The sequence below is a fragment of the Benincasa hispida genome, chromosome 8, assembly GCF_027475165.1.
Source record: "Benincasa hispida cultivar pf3 chromosome 8, pf3_genome.v1.1, whole genome shotgun sequence".
Classification (NCBI taxonomy): domain Eukaryota; kingdom Viridiplantae; phylum Streptophyta; class Magnoliopsida; order Cucurbitales; family Cucurbitaceae; genus Benincasa; species Benincasa hispida.
This window is the reverse complement of record NC_143485.1, coordinates 25214552-25232591: the sequence shown is the minus strand read 5'-3', so window position 1 is coordinate 25232591 and position 18040 is coordinate 25214552. Positions and strand designations below refer to the sequence as shown.

Sequence of the window (18040 nt, the reverse complement as noted above, 5' to 3'; positions counted from 1 at the left end):
TCACCTCTCGGCCTTGTCTCTTTTCTTCTCGGATCTTCTTCGATCAGCACTTAGATCAGTCTCGCTCTCAATAGCCTCATATCAATTATCCCCCACATCAAGTATATCTTTCAGTGAATTCTTTGAAGATGTTTATAGATGAAAGCTTTGACTCTCTGACTTGTGGTCCCCACTGTATTGTTATGGAAATTCCGAGAATGGTAGAATAAATATTCCTTCTGTTATGCAATCAGTCCGTAAAAAAAGCAAAACGGCTAGTTGAACACGTGTCAAAATCCTCCGTGATTGCGCTGCTCATTTGCATCTTCGATCGTGTGCCCACATGCAGTGTTGTTTTTATTACCGCATGCGGTTGAAGTTCAGTCTGGATCGATTGTTGCATGCGCCGTCATTGTGTTGATCGTCTATTCATTCCTGAATGATAGGCGCAATGCGACGTAGATGCGTTAATCTTTCTCTCTTAAGCCATGAGCGTATACGGTGACTGGATTTCCTGCAAAACATACTTGAAATACTCTTTTCCACCATCGCAATGGTGTTAGTGGGTGTATTGACGACAATTTATAATTATTGTATTTCTTAGCTAATTTCCATACAATTGACGCAACTTTCCTCTCTTTTGGCCGCAATATCTAAATAAAGTGGTATAAATAACTTGTATTTCTACAAGTTATCAATGGCGCTAAACGATGTGAAGAGATGCGCTAGACGATGGAGCTACAAGATAGACGATAACACTATACGATTAGTGTAAGCGCTAGACGATAAGTGTAGAAGCTAGACAATAGCACTAGACGATAGCACTAAACGATAAACTCGCCGCTAAATGATAAGCTTAGATGCTAGACAATGCGTTAGACATGGGCATTGGGCAATAGATGCAAGCACTACACAATGAGCGTGAGTGCTACATGATAACAAAGTGTTGGACGATAGACGCAGACGCTAGGTGATGGCATTACACGATAAGCAGATGCATTAGACGATAGGCGTGATGTGTTAGACGATAGGCGTCAGTGCTACAGGATAGAGCTATACGATAGGCGTAGGAGCTATGTGATAGGCTATGTGCTAGATGATGAGAGTCAACGACATCGTTAACAACAAGAGATACGCGATAGCGAGATCGTTGAGAGTAAGAGCTCACTAGACGATGGAATTAAGTGATGAGGCATAAGTGCTATGCGATGGGCTAGGCACTAGACGATTGGTAATAGCATGAGGGTTGGATGATGCACGACAGCAAGAGGGCTGGATGTTAAGCGACAGCGAGAGGTTCATTAGACGATGAAGTTGTGTGATGAAGTGCAAGAGTTGCACGATGGACTAAACGATGGGCCAAATGTTTAAGCGGTGTTGAGGCTTGCGTTACGCGAGGCTGATGAGTTCACTCGGGTAAGTGGCTATACCGAGAGAAGGTTGAGCTTGAGTTAATAGGAGGTGGACGAATGAAATTTCATGCAAGGAAGATTTATGCATGAGGAAGACAACTCAATTTCATACAAGCAGGTGAGTGGCGAGGAAGAAGGTAGTGGCAAAGCATCGTGCAAACACTCTAAAGTAGGAGGTGTCTTGCCTTGAAGGCTTTGTAAGATGAGAAGGATCGGTTCCTTTGGCCTATAAATACCATCACAGAGTGCCTCTTCAATTCATAACCTGAATCCTCTTCAAAGAAAATTAGGAAGAGTTTTAAAGGGTAGATTTAGAGGAGACTATGCATTGATCATGAAGAGCATTCATTGGTAGCAAGACCATGCATTGATCAAAAAGTTCCAAGAGTAAGAGATGCTATTGGACAATGAGGTTTAAAAGTAGCATCAACTTGAGACAAAGAGTTCTCCCATAATACTCGTGTGTTTTGAGTGATTCTAAAGCCACCTGAAAGCTCAGAGAGTCTATTTTTCATTGTAGGGTTACTGAAGAAGAAGCTCCAAGGAATCAGGCTGGAGAGTGAGGAAAATACAAAAGAGTCAAGATCTTGGGTAAGCTTAGGCTAGTCTTGATGTTTTGAGGATTCTGGCCAAAACACAGGCATTCTGAGCTAATATTTTAAGATAAGCTTCCTGAGACATTTGGATGTTGTAACCCATCCAAGTTTCATTTCCATCATCTCCCAGGTTACATGGTTCGATGTTCTCACTTAGTGAAGACAACTTATGTCTAGATGTATTTGGAACGCCAAAGTCTTAACTACTTGGAGTGGTTGGAATGGTTTGATTGCCCTGATGGTACATGTTCTCAGTGTATATTCCATGAATATCAGGCGGTGTGACTGATACAAACAGAGACATCCAGAATGCATCACCACCTTAAAAAAAAAAAAAACTAAAGTCTTCCTCATCGACTATATCGATCAAAGGGCCTAGACCAATAGATTGTAACAATATTTTATGTGTATACCAAATCTATCCGGATCGATATTTAGTCATTGGTGTAGAAGACTCACTAGTTCATTACACGATATATCGTGTCTAATCTTTAAACCTTTCATGTGACCGCCAACATAGTTAATTCCGGTCTGGTCCTACTCCGCACCATAGCATACAAAGATGCGAAGTAACGTCATTGATATACAATACGCCAATTATAATAATTGATCAAATATTGAAATTACATAACAAAAAATATGTGTGATAAACGATCATGTACCATGATTTATACGATCGTATATATAATGGTATACGATTGTGCATGCTGTTATATAAGATTGTATATGTCGTGGTGTATATCGTGTATGTTGTGGTACACGATCATGTAGCTAATGATATACGATCGAAAATACAAGATTGCATATATAATGGTATACAATCAGAAATATAATAGTGAACGAACTTCTAAAACTTTTAGCTAACACTTACAATATTTGTTTTTGGGTATGTATAATGATCTTCTTCGAATAATGCTCGTTCTATATCCACAAAATAAATTGATTGTAGTTGAAAGCAATTTGTGTTCGACTAAAAGTGATAGAGCAATGGAAAAGATAATAGTGTTTGAGTGAAACTGAAGAGATGAAAATAATATTCGTTTACTTGTCTCATGGTTAAGATCCAATAACATTGAATTCTAATGTACAATATTGGTTGAGAATAAATGGTTGCATTAAATGGTAGACCATCCGTAATTAGAATGAGAGATCAAAGGATGAAGAAGAGGAGAGAAACATTTTTTCACATGTAAAAAAAGGTAGATGTGAACAAAGTTTTTAAAAAGAAATCATCCATAGAAAAGTTTTGCTTTTTGGATTATTTTATGAAATTTTCCCTAGGAAGCCGCACTATCTTCCTCACCACTCGCCATCTTCTTTACCAAAACAAGCTTACTCCCCTCGTTGCTCAAACCGCCGCCGTCGAGTCCGTCCACCGCAGGTCACCAGTAAACAACTTCCTCTCCCCCTCGCTCTACCAATCTGCCTGCCCTACAATTCTGCCCTCCAGTCGCCATCTGACGTTGATCGGCGTCATCTCTGGATGCTGGCTATTGCTGTTGAGACCTGTCCCCAACAGCCACCCGACGTCGGCTGTCGCAGGTCCGCCCTCGCCTTCGCCAAAAAACAGCCGGATAGCAAGGTTAGACGCAACCTTGGCATCGAGGTTTCTTTCGCGTTTTCTTGTATTTTCTTGGTTATTCTTGATACTCATATTTTATTTGACCTAAATTTATTTTGCCCATGATGTTTTGATCGTAGATTAGAGGTTGTAACAGAGTTTAGCTCGTTGTCCAGCAAGGTTAAGGACATTTAAGTGAATATTTGGTGAGTATTGAAACTCCATAAACCTTTCTGGGTTTTTAACCCTTACTTTGCTCAAGTATAGTTATTGGAGGATATGAGACAGACTCTGATCAAAGAACAGACTGGGTTTTTAGAATGAAATCACAACATGGTTTAAGTTTTCGCTGTATTCGTAGATGCTTTTGCTTCTTTTACCTAAACGCCATATAATTTGCTTTATTTTCAGTCTGGTTTTGATTGGTTGTTGGGTTGAGAATCATGGATATTAAGGTTTTGTCATTTCCGGGTGATACCGCTCCATTCTCCGTCATTGTGGCTGCCAAGCTTTCTGGTATCACTTTTTCTGAAGATTCCTCTCTTGCTTCTGGCTCCGCTCCCACATTTCTCTTCACTAACGGGTATAATCAGATCCCTCTCTCTGCTTATTTTTATCTTCTTTAACTTCTATTCTTTGCAAAATGTTTCAGATTCGACCTTCAAAAGATATTCATTTTGATTTTTAACAATTGTTTTCTATAATTCCAATTTTGTTTCTCTCTCTCTCTCTCTCTCTCTATTTTTTTAAATGTGTGTGTGCGTGCCTATTTCTTGAGTTGTAGGTGTGAAGTCAAATATTTAGAAGGTCAATGTGGCATTTTATGAATATTCAACTCTAATTAGGTTAAGAACAGAATTTTTATTTTATCCAAGATTTATTTGGTACTTTACATCATGCTCTAACTAGATTGCCTTTTTTTCCCCCTTCAGTTTCAGAGACCCGATGCTATTAAAAACGTATTTCTGCATAAATCTTAATACATGCTAATTTTCTACACAGGTCAACATTTTTTTTAAATTGAAGTTATAATAGCTATTTGAACTTGATTGAACCATAAAATCATATATGTATTTACAGAATTTGTATACATGGGTCTATTGAGCAAATTTATGTTATTGACTAGGGGATTAACTTAACTTCTGCGGTTTAGTTATATTTTACCAGAATCATCATACAAGTTGAAGCTTAAGTTTTTCATGTTGATTATTTGAAGATAAATTTTAGATATTGTTAGAGGGAACTCTCTCATATCTCCACACTATTATGTTATTGTCTACTTGTCATGACTTTGCTTTTGGTTTCACCCAAAATGTCTTATAGACTCTTGATCTTCCCTTATTTAGCTAATGTGGAACATTGGTCATATTCTTAACAGAAATGTGGATTCTAACCTTGTCTTTCCTTCATTACTTTCTCTGCCTTAACTTCAAATCCATGTTCATTATAAATGTTCTTGTTTTATATACTCTCTGTTTAATCCATTGGTCCTACAGGGAGCCCCTATCTTTCTAGATTATTATCTTCTCATCTTTCAAATTTACCAACTTTTTTTCCATGGAATTTATCTTCCATACTTTTATAGTATTACATCTTCTTAACTTCAAATTTATAAATGAACCACAAATGTACTACAATTTTTGGACGAACACTTTATTGCATGTGTTGAAATATGGTGTATTTGCCCTAAGGGCGTTTTTGTATTTTTACATGGTGTCTACTGCTCTAGGGTTTCAATCTTGGGCTATTTATATCTGGGTCTCTATGGTGTGACAAAAATTAATAAAATTCTCTATTGTGGTTTTTTCTCCTTGATCTAGGGTTTTCCACATAAAATCTTGTCTTCTTTCTTCTTCCCCCATTTTTCAATATGGTATCAGAGCAAGGTGATGAAACCCTAGCTGGGATAGAAGAAATTCAATCGTCAACCCTAGCAGGTGATGTGACTTCGGCAGAAAATTCAACTAATGCTACAATTCAGGCCGCTGTCGATCGTTACCTCCGATCTATTCTCGGCCCGATGCAGACACAACAGCTAATTGGAATCAGTCAGACTGCGCCGCAAGATCATTGGAAGCCACCCAACCGCCCAGTCGTTTGCAGCAGATGCCACCGCCAGCCTGGAAGTTCCTCAGCCACGCCGTTCCAACCGATCGGGTCAAGCGCCGCTCAACCGTTCCAGCCATTCCAGTCGATCGAGCGCCTCCTGCCATTTCATGCGTCTCATCCGTACCGGCGCTAGGTGGAGCCACGGGCGATCTCGCATCAACAGTCGCCGGTCTAGCTGCTTCTTCCGGTGGTTTTCAGGGTTCGGCGCCTTCCTCTTCTTTTTTTTCCAGCCGTGCCACAACCTGTCCCACCTGTCCAGCCGCAATATCATCCAGCCGTGATTGCCTTTCCCACGATCGAGGCTTCTGGTTCGGTGTCATATAGACAGAAGCATCCCATGCTGACACCGTATAATTCTCCTCAACATGAGCAGTTGGTTATGGCGGCCCTATTGGAATCCAACAATAGTTAGCGAGCCTTTAGCAAAAGATTGCAGTGCTCGCGGCTGCTTGGACCACGACGAATCTTCAGTCACATTCCCATCCGGATTTGTCTTCTGGCCTCCCGTTGTATTTGGATAATCCAGTAACAACTTTCTCTAATTTACCTACAGCGAATATTTTGTCTGGTTCTGTTGGGAATTCTGCAGGGATAACCATAGGTGAAAAACTAAACAACCAGAATTATTTCTCCTGGTCTCAATCCGTTAAAATGGTTCTTGAGGGGCGACATAAGTTCGGATATCTGACTGGTGAGATACTGAGACCAAACCCTGGGGACCCTCAGGAGCGAGTTTGGAAGGGAGAGGACTCCCTCATCCGTTCAATATTGATAAACAGCATGGAACCACAGATCGGAAAGCCCATGCTCTATTAAGCTATTGCTCGAGATATTTGGGAAGCGGTCCAGAAACTGTATTCGAAAAGGCAGAACGCTTCACGTCTTTATATGTTGCGGAAACAGGTCCATGAATGCAAGCAAGGGACCATGGACGTGACCTCCTACTTCAATAAATTGTCTCTATTATGGCAAGAAATGGACTTGTGTCGTGAAATTGTCTGGAATTGCTCATGCAGGGTCCAGTATTCGAAGATTGAGGAAACTGACCGTGTTTACGACTTTCTGGCTGGCTTGAACTCAAAATTTGACACTGTTCGGAGTCGTATATTGAGACAAAGGCCAATACCATCCCTTATGGAGGTGTGCTCGGAAGTTCGATTTGAGGAGGATAGGATGAGTGCTATGAACGGACCTGGTATTACTACTATGGATTCTGCTGCTTTTGGGGTCAAGTCCTCTGAGTTTGATAATGACAAGCAGGACGAAAAATCCCCTCTGATATGTGAGCACTGCAAAAAACCGTGGCACACGAAGGATCAATGCTGGAAACTTCACAGTCGACCTCCAAACGGCAAACGTCGCCCTCCGAATAACAAGTCTAAGTCTAACTGAGCTCTCGTCAGTGAAATTGTTGATGCTACGTCTCAGGTGACTAATTCAGTTGATTCAGGTACTGTTGGGATAGGTACTATTGTCCAATCAGGTACTCCTTAATCCTTTAGTTTCTTTATTGAGGGAAATGATAGACTCAGGAGTGACCGATCACTTAACGGGATCATCTGATCAATTCATCTCCTATTCTCCAAGTGCTGGAAATGAGAGAATTCGAATTGCAGATGGGTCATTTGCTCCCGTTGCTGGGAAAGGTCATTTGTCTCCGTTTTGGGGGTTGGTTTTATAGAATGTCTTGCATGTGCCAAAGATTTCTTACAATTTGCTATCTATAAGTAAAATAACCAAAGATTTAAACTGCAGAGTTATTTTCTCACTAGATGATGTTTCTTTTCAAGACCTGAGCTTGGGGATGACGATTGGCACTGCCCGGCATGATAGATGCCTCTTTTTCCTTTCTGAAGATGCTTCCTCTCGGAGTTTGTCTAGGACTAGCTTGTTATCGTCGTTTACAATTTTTGAAAAAGATTATTTGTTATGACACTTTCGATTTGGACATCCAAGCTTTCAATATATGAAGTACTTGTTTCCCCATTTATTTTGTAATGTGAAAGTTTCTTCTTTATCTTGTGATGTCTGTATACGTGCAAAACAGCCCAGGGTTTCCTTTGCTTCTCAGCCTTATAAACCTTCCCAACCGTTCCATTTGATACATAGTGATGTTTGGGGTCCATCTAATGTCACGACTGTGTTTGGTAAGCGGCAGTTTCTCACCTTTATTGATGATTACACCCGTCTTACATGGGCGTTTCTCCTTACTGACAAATCAGAGGTGACACCTGTGTTCCAACAGTTTTACACTACCGTCGAAACCCGTTCAATGCTAAAATTGCCATTCTTTGAAGTGACAATGGACGAGAATTTGTTAATCAGGCCCTTCGTGAGTTTTTGACTTTGAAGGGTATCATCCATTAGAATTCTTGTGCTTATACTCCTCAATAGAATGGGGTGGCTGAATGAAAATATCGCCACCTTATTGAGGTTGCTCGATCTCTCATGATTCTTGCGTCTTTACCCTCGTATCTGTGGGGGATGCTGTACTTATTGCAGCTCACCTCATCAATCGAATCCCCTCCCGTGTCCTTAAATTCCAAATACCCCTTAAGTGTTTTAAAGAATCCTTCTCATCCACACGTCTCTTCCCGGATGTTCCCCTTTGGGTGCTTGGGTGTACTGTCTTTGTTTATAACCACGCTCCTCACCAAAGTAAATTCACCCCCCGTGCTCAAAAGTGTGTGTTTGTTGGATATCCACTTCATCAACAAGGCTATAAGTGTTTTCAGCCATCATCCCGGAAGTACTTTGTCACTATGGACGTTACTTTCCTCGAGGACAACCCTTTTTTCCGGTTAGTCCTCTTCAGGGGGAGACCATTAATGAAGAGGCTAACGCATCCACATATTCTTTTCCTGTAGACCTTCTCCCTGAGCCTATCTTAGATACAAATGACCCTGTCCTTCCTACGAAATAGGTGCTTTGGATAATATACTACAGGAAGAATCTTAGAAAGGAAATAGTTCCCCCTGTTGCTCCACCGGAAATTGTCCAATAGGCAAAACCGATACCAACTCAAGGTACCTCTGTTTCTGATAAGTGTGTTGGGATGATGTGGTTGAGGGTGATGTGGTTGATGAATTCAGATGAAGTCGAGATCAGTGATGGTAATGAGTTATCAGGAGGTACTCAAGAGACTGAAAAGCTTGCAACAGAAGGACGAGCGTGACTCTCATCACCAGTCTTGTACTGATGGGCAGTTAGAAAAAACGAGTGATTATGATACTACCCTTGATTTGCCAATTGCCCTGCGGAAAGGAACTAGATCATGTACCAAACATTCTATGTAGAGTTTCTTGTCTTACAGTAATCTGTCTTCGGTGTTTAAGGCCTTCACTACTAACTTGGATACTGTGATGATACCGACCAGTGTGCATAAGGCCATGGAAATTTCTGAATGGAGAGCTGCGGTTATGGAAGAAATGAGAGCAATTGGACAAATAAAAGTTGGGATTCGATTGTACTTCCTAAAGGCCATAGAACCGTCGGGTGCAAATGGGTGTTTACTGTTAAATACAAGTCTGATGGGACTCTTGATAGTTACACCCGACTAGTTGCAAAAGGGTTTACTCAGACATATGGGGTAGACTACTCGGAAACTTTTTCTCCAGTGGTGAAGCTTAACACGATTTGGGTTATTTTCGTTGCAGTTAACGAAACTGGCCCTTACTTTAACTGGATGTAAAGAATGCTTTCCTGAATGGTGAGTTAGAAGAAGAGGTCTATATGAGCCCGCCCCCAGGCTTTGAAGCTCGTTTTGATAATCGAGTCTGTAGACTGAAGAAATCCCTATATGGCCTAAAATAGTCTTTGAGAGTTTGGTTCGATAGATTCACCACTTTCATTAAGTCTTAAGGGTTTGTTCAAGGACATTCTGATCGTACCTTGTTTACTAAGAGATCGACATCAGGAAAGGTAGCTGTTCTGATTGTCTATGTTGATGATATCGTTTTGTCAGGCAACGATACAACTGAGATTGTCAAATTGAAACAGAGGATGGCAGATGAATTTGAGATCAAAGACCTTGGCAGTCTGAGATATTTTCTTGGGATGGAGGTAGCGAGATCAAAAAGAGGAATATCCGTCTCTCAATGGAAGTATATTCTAGACTTGTTGAAAGAAACAGGAATGACTGGGTGTAAATCTGCTGATACACTTGTGGAAGTTAATAGCAAGTTGGGAGATTGAAGATGTTCTCGTAAATAAAGAGAGGTATCAACGACTCGTGGGAAAATTGATTTACCTTTCTCGTACCAGACCCGATATATCATATGTTGTTAGTATGATTAGTCAGTTTATGTAGGCTCCTTACGAGAGACACATAGAGGCTGTTACTCGGATTTTGAGGTATTTAAAGTCTACTCCTGGAAAAGGTTTAGTGTTCAGGAAACATGACAAAAGGTGCATAGAGGCCTACACGGACTCAGATTGGGTAGGTTCTGTCTCAAATAGAAAATCTACTTCAGGATACTGTACCTTTGTGTGGGGGAAATCTGGTTACCTGGCGAAGTAAGAAACAAGGCATCGTTGCTAGAAGTAGCGCTGAAGCAGAATACAGAGCTATGAGCCTGGGAATATGTGAAGAAATATGGTTAAAGGTTCTGTCTGATCTTCATCAAGATAGTCATGGTCCTATGAAACTCTACTGTGATAATAAGGCTACTATCAGTATTGCCAACAATCTTGTACAACACGATAGAACCAAACATGTGGAGATTGACAGGCACTTTATCAAAAGAGAAACTGACAGTGGCAGTATCTGTATTCCCTACATTCCTTCGAGCCAATAGATTGTTGATGTCCTCACCAAAGGATTACCAAGACAGAGTTTTGACACTTGCGTTAGCAAGTTGGGTCTTATTGATATCTACGCCCCAACTTGAGGGGGAGTGTTGAAATATGGTGTATTTGCCCTAAGGGCATTTTTGTATTTTTACATGGTGTCTACTACTCTAGGGTTTCAGTCTTGGGCTATTTATATCTGGGTCTAGGTGTTGTGTATGGTGTGACAAAAATTAATAAAATTCTCTATCGTGGGTTTTTATCTCTGATCTAGGGTTTTCCACGTAAAATCTTGTCTTCTTTCTTCTGCCCCTATTTTTCAATAGCATGAATACAGTGTATGCCTTGACATCCATTGGTGCTTTATTGGATGTCTTATCAAAAACACGGGGGAATGTTTCATTTGTTGTTATTGTCTATTTACTCTTATCATATTTTTGGTTTAAATCTTATTTTGGTACCCTACTTTCAAACCGTTCATTTTGGTCATTGAACTTTAAAAAAGTATCTATTTTAGTCCCTACCATTAATATGTCGTTAATGGACTAACAGACAAATGACATGGCTTGTTTAGTTAGATGACTAATCACTTATGTAGCTTAGGTGGACTGCCAAGTAAGCTTGTCAATGGGAGGAAAATCTAGGGTTTCATTTAACAAAAGGATACAACGCAAAGTAAATCAAACGTCACACCTTTTAAAATGAAGTCAAAAGCCACGCACCTTTGAGACCTATATTATTTTCTTTCCTTGTGACCAAGTTGAGAACCCAAGCAAAGTTTGATTTCAGATTGTTTACATTTTTTTTTTTACTTCGAATCAACTAGTTTAAACGAGGAAATGATCGAGGGCTGAAGCATGGAGAAATTGGAGTTTGGAGTAAAATAAAATCAATTTATATTGGTCGAGTCTCAGTGGTGAAGAGCAATTCCATTGTAGAACTTAACATATACAATTAGCAAAAAAGAAAACTGAAGGAAAAAACAGAACAACTTGTCAATAGTCAGAAAAAATTTATGCAACCCGATAAGGAATGAGAATGGGAGAATTAAGGTGAAGTTTTGCCCAGTCTTGCGCCAGCTGATTGAGCAAAATTGAAGGGAGCTTTGCCACAATCATACTCCACAGGTTGATTGAGCATATTTTAGGAAATACAACTTGGGAGATTCTGTTTTTTAATGGAGATGCTTTCCTTTGACAGCAGATTCGAAGAGGCAAAAACAAAGATTCGAAGTGAAGAATGATTCGAATTTGATTGTTGTAAAATTTTTAGTGAAGAAAAAGAGGTCTGAAATCATGTTCGGCATCAATGGTTGTGTGATCATCACTGAGCTTGGCATTTGGTCGTTGTCAAGAAAAATACCCTCCCAAATGAAACCCTAGATTTACATCCAATATTGACTAGCTTAAGAGGTTTAAGAGGTTTGCATCGTTTAGTGCAGGACGGTTGGCTCTGTAAACATTAGTCTCGGCAACAATTATCTATGTTCGCTTGGGGTTCATTTACCCGTTTGCAGAAATGGTCTTTGCATGAACTTCTTTTGCATATTGAAGTTGCTGGCTTGTCCTATGTTTCCCAAGTTCAGTTGTATTTCTTTGTTGGAGATCCTGTGCCATGGACTTTTATTTTAGAAGGCCTTAAAGATGCAGTTTGGTGCATTTCCAGAATCTGCTTCACGTTTAATCAAGTTCTACTCTGGGGGTTCTTCCTGTTATAATTTGTAGTTAGCTGGAGTTGTCTGGGACGATCGATGTCCTATCTCTAAGATTTTGTATTTTCTCTATTCAAATAGTAGTTTTAGGGGGCTTTTTCCCATTCTCTTAATTATTGATTTATTGTCATTTGGTTGTATTTGCTCTCATTTTTGTTGTTTTTCATCTATTCTCAAATTTTCTGTTTCCTTTTATTTTGAGAATTTGCCTCTTTTCATTATGTCAATGAATAATTTTGTTTTATTTTTTTTAAAAAATCAATATTGACTAGCTTATTTGGCAGTTCACTTTAAAGTTACATGAGTCCAGTCATGTGACTAAGCAAGCTATGTCATTATTCTATTAGCCCATTAACATCATACTAACGGTAGGGACTAAAATAGGTACTTTTTTAAAGTTCAAGGATCAAAATGATTGTTTTGATAGTTTAAGGACCAAATTAGAACAAAATTCAAAGTTTAGGGACCAAAATAGGATTTAAACCTATATATTTATTTTTGTTAGTTTATATGAGTTGGAATTTGACTTTTGCTGAGGCAACATTAGTGATTATTTTAAATCTTGCTTGGACTACCTTTGATCCAATTGTAAATAGTTTCCACTAAACTTTTATCTTTGGAGGCTTGCATTACACTCCTACCATTTAAACTTCAAAAGGAAATTTACTCTCCATTTGATATTTATCAGAGGAAAGAATGTGAAATAAACTGTTAGTCAATGCTTAAGTCAAGTTAATCTGTTGTAGGTCGAAGTTGCATGGAACGTTTGTACTTCTACGTTATATTGGTCGAGTCAGCAACATTCCTAATTTCTATGGACAGAATGCATATGAGTCCAGTCAGGTAAGCTGAAAAATATATTTATTAACACATGATCTAAATATTTATTTTGATGTATGGCTTGTTTATTTATTTTCGCTAATGTTCATAAGGCTAATTTCTTAATTATGAACTTCTCTCATATCAATGCATGGATTTTAACCCAGATTGATGAATGGCTAGAATATGCTCCTATCCTTTCGTCCGGTTCTGCATTTGAGAGCGCATGCAGTTATGTTGACAAGTACTTGGAAAGACGCACATTTCTCGTTAGCCATTCTTTGTCACTTGCAGATGTAGCTATTTGGTCTGGTTTAGCAGGTATATTTTTCTAAAAAAAGAACAGTAGTTACTGGTGTTTTAGAAACCCCTCTTGGGTGCATGCCTAGGTCCAAGATGTAGGTCTGGCACCTTGCCTTAAAAATGTGAGGCTCACAAAATATGGCGCACCTCAAGCGTGCACCTTTTGTGAAGCCCCAAAGGTCAAAGGCTTGGGCTTTGTGGTTTTTTCATTATTTTAAAAAATAGTAATAATTAGGGTTTCCAACTTTCCCTTTTTTATTAACTAACAAAATCAAATTTACTAAGCTTAAATGTAAAATTTCTTGTGTTTAAGGGTTTTGTTTTGTTTGTTTGTTTTGTTTCATATTTTCACTTCAACTATGCTTTCTCTTTAAGTAGTACTTTTATACGTAGTACGCTTTGAGCTTTAAAAAACACAGATAAACTACCATTCGTCCATTGTTTCTCCAAATCTTTTTCTACATCACCTAGCCTATCTCGAGAGAGGGAGAGGGAGAGATGCCATGTAGTGTTTGTTTTTATTAAATTAATCAGTGTTCCTTGTTTTTAACCCACATGCCTACTTATACACAGACACAGTGACAATCACACAAGAATGCTCCATACGTAGAGTGAGAGTTAGTTGGCTTATATGTGCATTGTCTTCTTTACAGGAACTGGGCAACGGTGGGAAAGCTTGAGAAAGTCAACGAAGTACCTAAATCTTCAACGATGGTTTAATTCACTCATAGTTGAATATCGTGATAACTTGGATGATGTCTTAACTACATATGTTGGCAAACGAGGCGGAAAGGCCTCAGGAGCTAAATTGAAGGATCCACAGGGTCTGATTCAAAAGCCAAATGGTGTCAACCAAGACGCATCTGATAAGGGGAAAGTGGGAAGCAAATCTACCTTTGAAGTTGATCTTCCAAATGTAGAGATTGGGAAGGTGCGTTTGCGTTTTGCACCTGAGCCTAGTGGATATCTTCACATTGGGCACTCAAAAGCAGCATTGTTGAATCAGTATTTTGCCCAGAGGTACGATGGTGAAGTAATCATCAGGTTTGATGATACAAATCCTGCTAAAGAAAGCAATGAGTTTGTTGAAAATCTTTTGAAAGACATCGAGACGTTGGGTATAAAGTACGAAACTGTCACATATACTTCAGATTACTTCCCTCAATTAATGGAAATGGCTGAAAACTTAATTCGTCAGGGTAAAGCATATATTGATGATACTCCACGTGAGCAGATGCAAAAAGAACGAATGGAAGGCATTGAATCAAAAAATAGAAGTAATAGTCCTGAAGAGAATCTAAGATTATGGAAGGAGATGGTATTAGGAACTGAGCAGGGTTTACTTTGTTGTCTTCGTGGAAAACTTGATATGCAAGACCCTAATAAATCTCTTCGAGATCCAGTGTATTACCGTTGTAATCCAATTCCCCACCATCGGATTGGTTCCAAGTATAAGATATACCCAACTTATGATTTTGCCTGTCCGTTTGTTGATTCTATTGAAGGCATTACCCATGCACTTCGGTCTAGCGAATACCATGACCGTAATGCCCAGTACTACCGAATCCAGAAAGATATGGGTCTAAGAAAGGTTCATATATATGAATTTAGCCGGTTGAACATGGTGTATACTCTTCTCAGCAAGCGTAAGCTTTTGTGGTTTGTTCAAAATGGGAAGGTTGATGGGTGGGATGATCCTCGTTTTCCAACAGTTCAGGGGATTGTTCGAAGAGGTTTAAAAGTTGAAGCTTTAATTCAATTTATCCTTGAACAGGTGCGACAATTTTGGGTTACAAATAAGATCCTTTAGAGTTTGTGTTTATTCCAAAGTCGGTGATAAATCTTGCTCTAATAGCACTAAAGCTGGTATGCACTTGCAATAATTGTTCTCCCAGAAGGATTTTTATTTGTCATAGCATCGGTGAATGCTATAAATTTATAATTAGATCATGGTTTTCTTATCCAAAAGAAAAAAAAAAAAATTAGACCATGATTTTCATTTCTATAGAAGATCAAAGTATTTTATGATGATCCTTGTGTACTGCATCTGTCATGTGTATATTTCAAATGATAGATATCATGCTCTTTTCATTTACTTAGGAAACTAGGACTCTATGACATGCATCTTTATGAAAGTTGCTCTTTTTCTTCATTTCAGGGCGCATCAAAAAATCTCAACCTCATGGAATGGGATAAACTATGGACCATTAATAAAAAGATCATTGATCCTGTGTGTCCAAGACATACTGCTGTAATAGAAGAACGACGTGTGTTATTGACCCTTGATAATGGTCCAGACGTACCATTTGTCCGTGTAATACCAAAGCATAAAAAATATGAAGGTGCTGGTGAAAAATCTACCACTTTCACAAAGAAGATATGGATTGATCAAGTGGATGCACAATGTATCAAGATGGATGAAGAAATCACCTTAATGGACTGGGGCAACGCAATAGTGAAAGGCATCGAGAAGGATCAAGATGGATTTGTCACACAGTTGTCAGGAATTTTGCATCTCGAAGGTTCTGTGAAGACCACAAAGTTGAAGGTCACTTGGCTACCTGATATAAACGAACTAGTCACTCTCTCACTTATGGAGTTTGATTATTTAATCGCAAAAAAGAAGGTATGGAAGTTTAATTTGTGGTATCATATGCACTTTTCTTATTACTAAATGATGTGAGTCTGTTTCTTTGGTTGATTGTGATATTAAATTCTCTTTCCTGTTGGTTTTGAACTTCTGAAGGAGAGATGTGGGTTAAAATCAAAGTTCAAAACTATGCATACTGGCATCCAAGTGTATTATTTGTGTTATATTTTTAAAAGCCAGATTGCCATGTAACAATTTGTGGGATTGCAGATTATCTTGTTAGGAAAGTGGCCATAGAAATGATGAATTTTAGGCTCATTTTAAAATTTTGCTATTGCAGCTAGAAGAAGGAGAGGATTTTCTTGATGTATTAAATCCATGCACAAAAAAGGAGACTATTGCTGTTGGGGATTCAAACATGCGGAATATAAAGCGCGGAGACATATTGCAGTTAGAGAGAAAGGGGTATTTCCGATGCGATGTCCCATATGTTAGGCCATCGAAACCGATCGTCCTATTTGCAATCCCAGATGGCAGGCAACAATCTTCTTTGAAGTAAAATCTCTTTGGCAATTGATTATGAGGATGGATGTTCTTGCTCGATTGATATGCATATCTTCTTTTTCATTTTTTTTGAAAGATGTGTTCCTATATCCTTGTGATATCATATAATTTTACTGAATCATTTGTTTTAGTTTGTGGTGAGTACGTTATCCGGCGCTGAAGGAAGATCAAATCTAAAACAAAATAGCATGGCTACCTGTGGTCTCATGATGGCCTTCTTTCCTTCCTCTTATCAACAATTTACAGTCAACAAACAAGCCACTACAAAATCTTTCCTTAACCAAAATTAAAGCCTGTTTGTTTTTTATTTTCTGTTCCATGTTTTCTATTTTGGGAGACAAGTGTGCTATCAAATAAAAAAGAAAAAAAAAATATAATTTTTGAAAATAAAAACTCAAAGCTGTTCGTGTTTTTTATACACAAATATATAGTATTAGAGGTGTTTAAAGATTTTATGAGAAATCTGACTTCAAACACTTCAAAAACTTCATAAACAGTGAAATACCTTTTATTCGAGGCGTTTAGAAATTCCATGAGAAAATTGAGTTCAACCTTTAGTTATTTGAAGCTTTTTTCTACAGAAATACGTTATGCTCAAAGTAACAAATAAACTTGATGATTGAGCTTAAAAATTGAATATGAGAAGTTTTTAAAAATTTAATATTAACAAAAAATAAATAAATAAATAAAATCTGCCTGGGTTGCACCTACATGTTCAACCAATTGATGCATCAATATCCGCATTAGAGTGTTGTTAAAGAACATTTTAAAATCTGACAAATAAACATATCATATATTAATGCTTCAAATAAATAAATGCAGTTTTAAATTAAATAAATTCAATGTACTCACTAAAATTCCAAATTACAAGATACAATACGACAGAAAAGAGAATTTACTATATTGGGTAAAATGACATAAAAACTAATAAATGTAAGATTAAGTAGCATATATAAACGAATATATTTTACAAAATGAATAAATATGCATTCCTCAATTGTATATACAGTATAGAATACAAACCAAGATTATAATTGAATTCTTTGAATGCTTTGATAAGAATGTCAGCAATTCGATTATAAGATGAAACATAGTTTATTTCCACTCTCAAATATGAAATGACAATAAGTCTCTACTCTTTTTTTTTCTTTGTAATGTTGATGGTTAATTGATTATCACAAAAAATTCAATTAGTATTATTATTTTTTTTATCATTTATTTTTATTGGTTGCAGCTTGGTGTACAAAAAACATGGTGCAACCCTGAGTTTTTTTAATGATAGAAAGACAATGATTAGGTGTAGTCAATACTCCCAATTTTCAACCTAGTAAGAATAAAAAATATATATTTTTTTTCACTTTGACGTATTTTTATTAGCGACAGATTCCCAAAAAATGTATGTAGCTTTGGTTGCATCCAAATTTTTGTCAAATTAAAAAAACGCATCAATTCCTTAGACCTTTGGAACCATAGAATCTCACTCTCAATTTGTAAGGCAGGATAGGCTCTATCTAGATTTTGTCAGCAAACAAGCTGCCTAGTATAACTAAAACTTTCACATTGCCTATATCTAATGCTTCATGCATCTAATAAATGTGCCTACATTAG

General features: G+C 38.0%; 1 protein-coding gene across 2 annotated transcripts; it reads left to right on the top strand.

Annotated features, from left to right (window-relative positions):
• Nucleotides 1-3222: 3222 nt before the first annotated feature.
• LOC120083687 (glutamate--tRNA ligase, cytoplasmic-like) lies at nt 3223-16627 on the top strand. Of its 2 annotated transcripts, none has more exons than XM_039039528.2 (8): nt 3223-3569; nt 3689-3754; nt 3960-4131; nt 12903-12999; nt 13143-13296; nt 13932-15052; nt 15437-15904; nt 16209-16627. In XM_039039528.2, the coding sequence occupies exons 3-8, from the start codon at nt 3992-3994 to the stop codon at nt 16425-16427; spliced, it is 2199 nt and encodes a 732-aa protein (XP_038895456.1). In that variant the 5' UTR covers nt 3223-3569; nt 3689-3754; nt 3960-3991; the 3' UTR covers nt 16428-16627. The 2 variants fall into 2 exon arrangements, with proteins under 2 accessions (XP_038895456.1, XP_038895457.1); XM_039039529.2 differs by having other exon boundaries at nt 3236-3593.
• Nucleotides 16628-18040: the final 1413 nt, after the last annotated feature.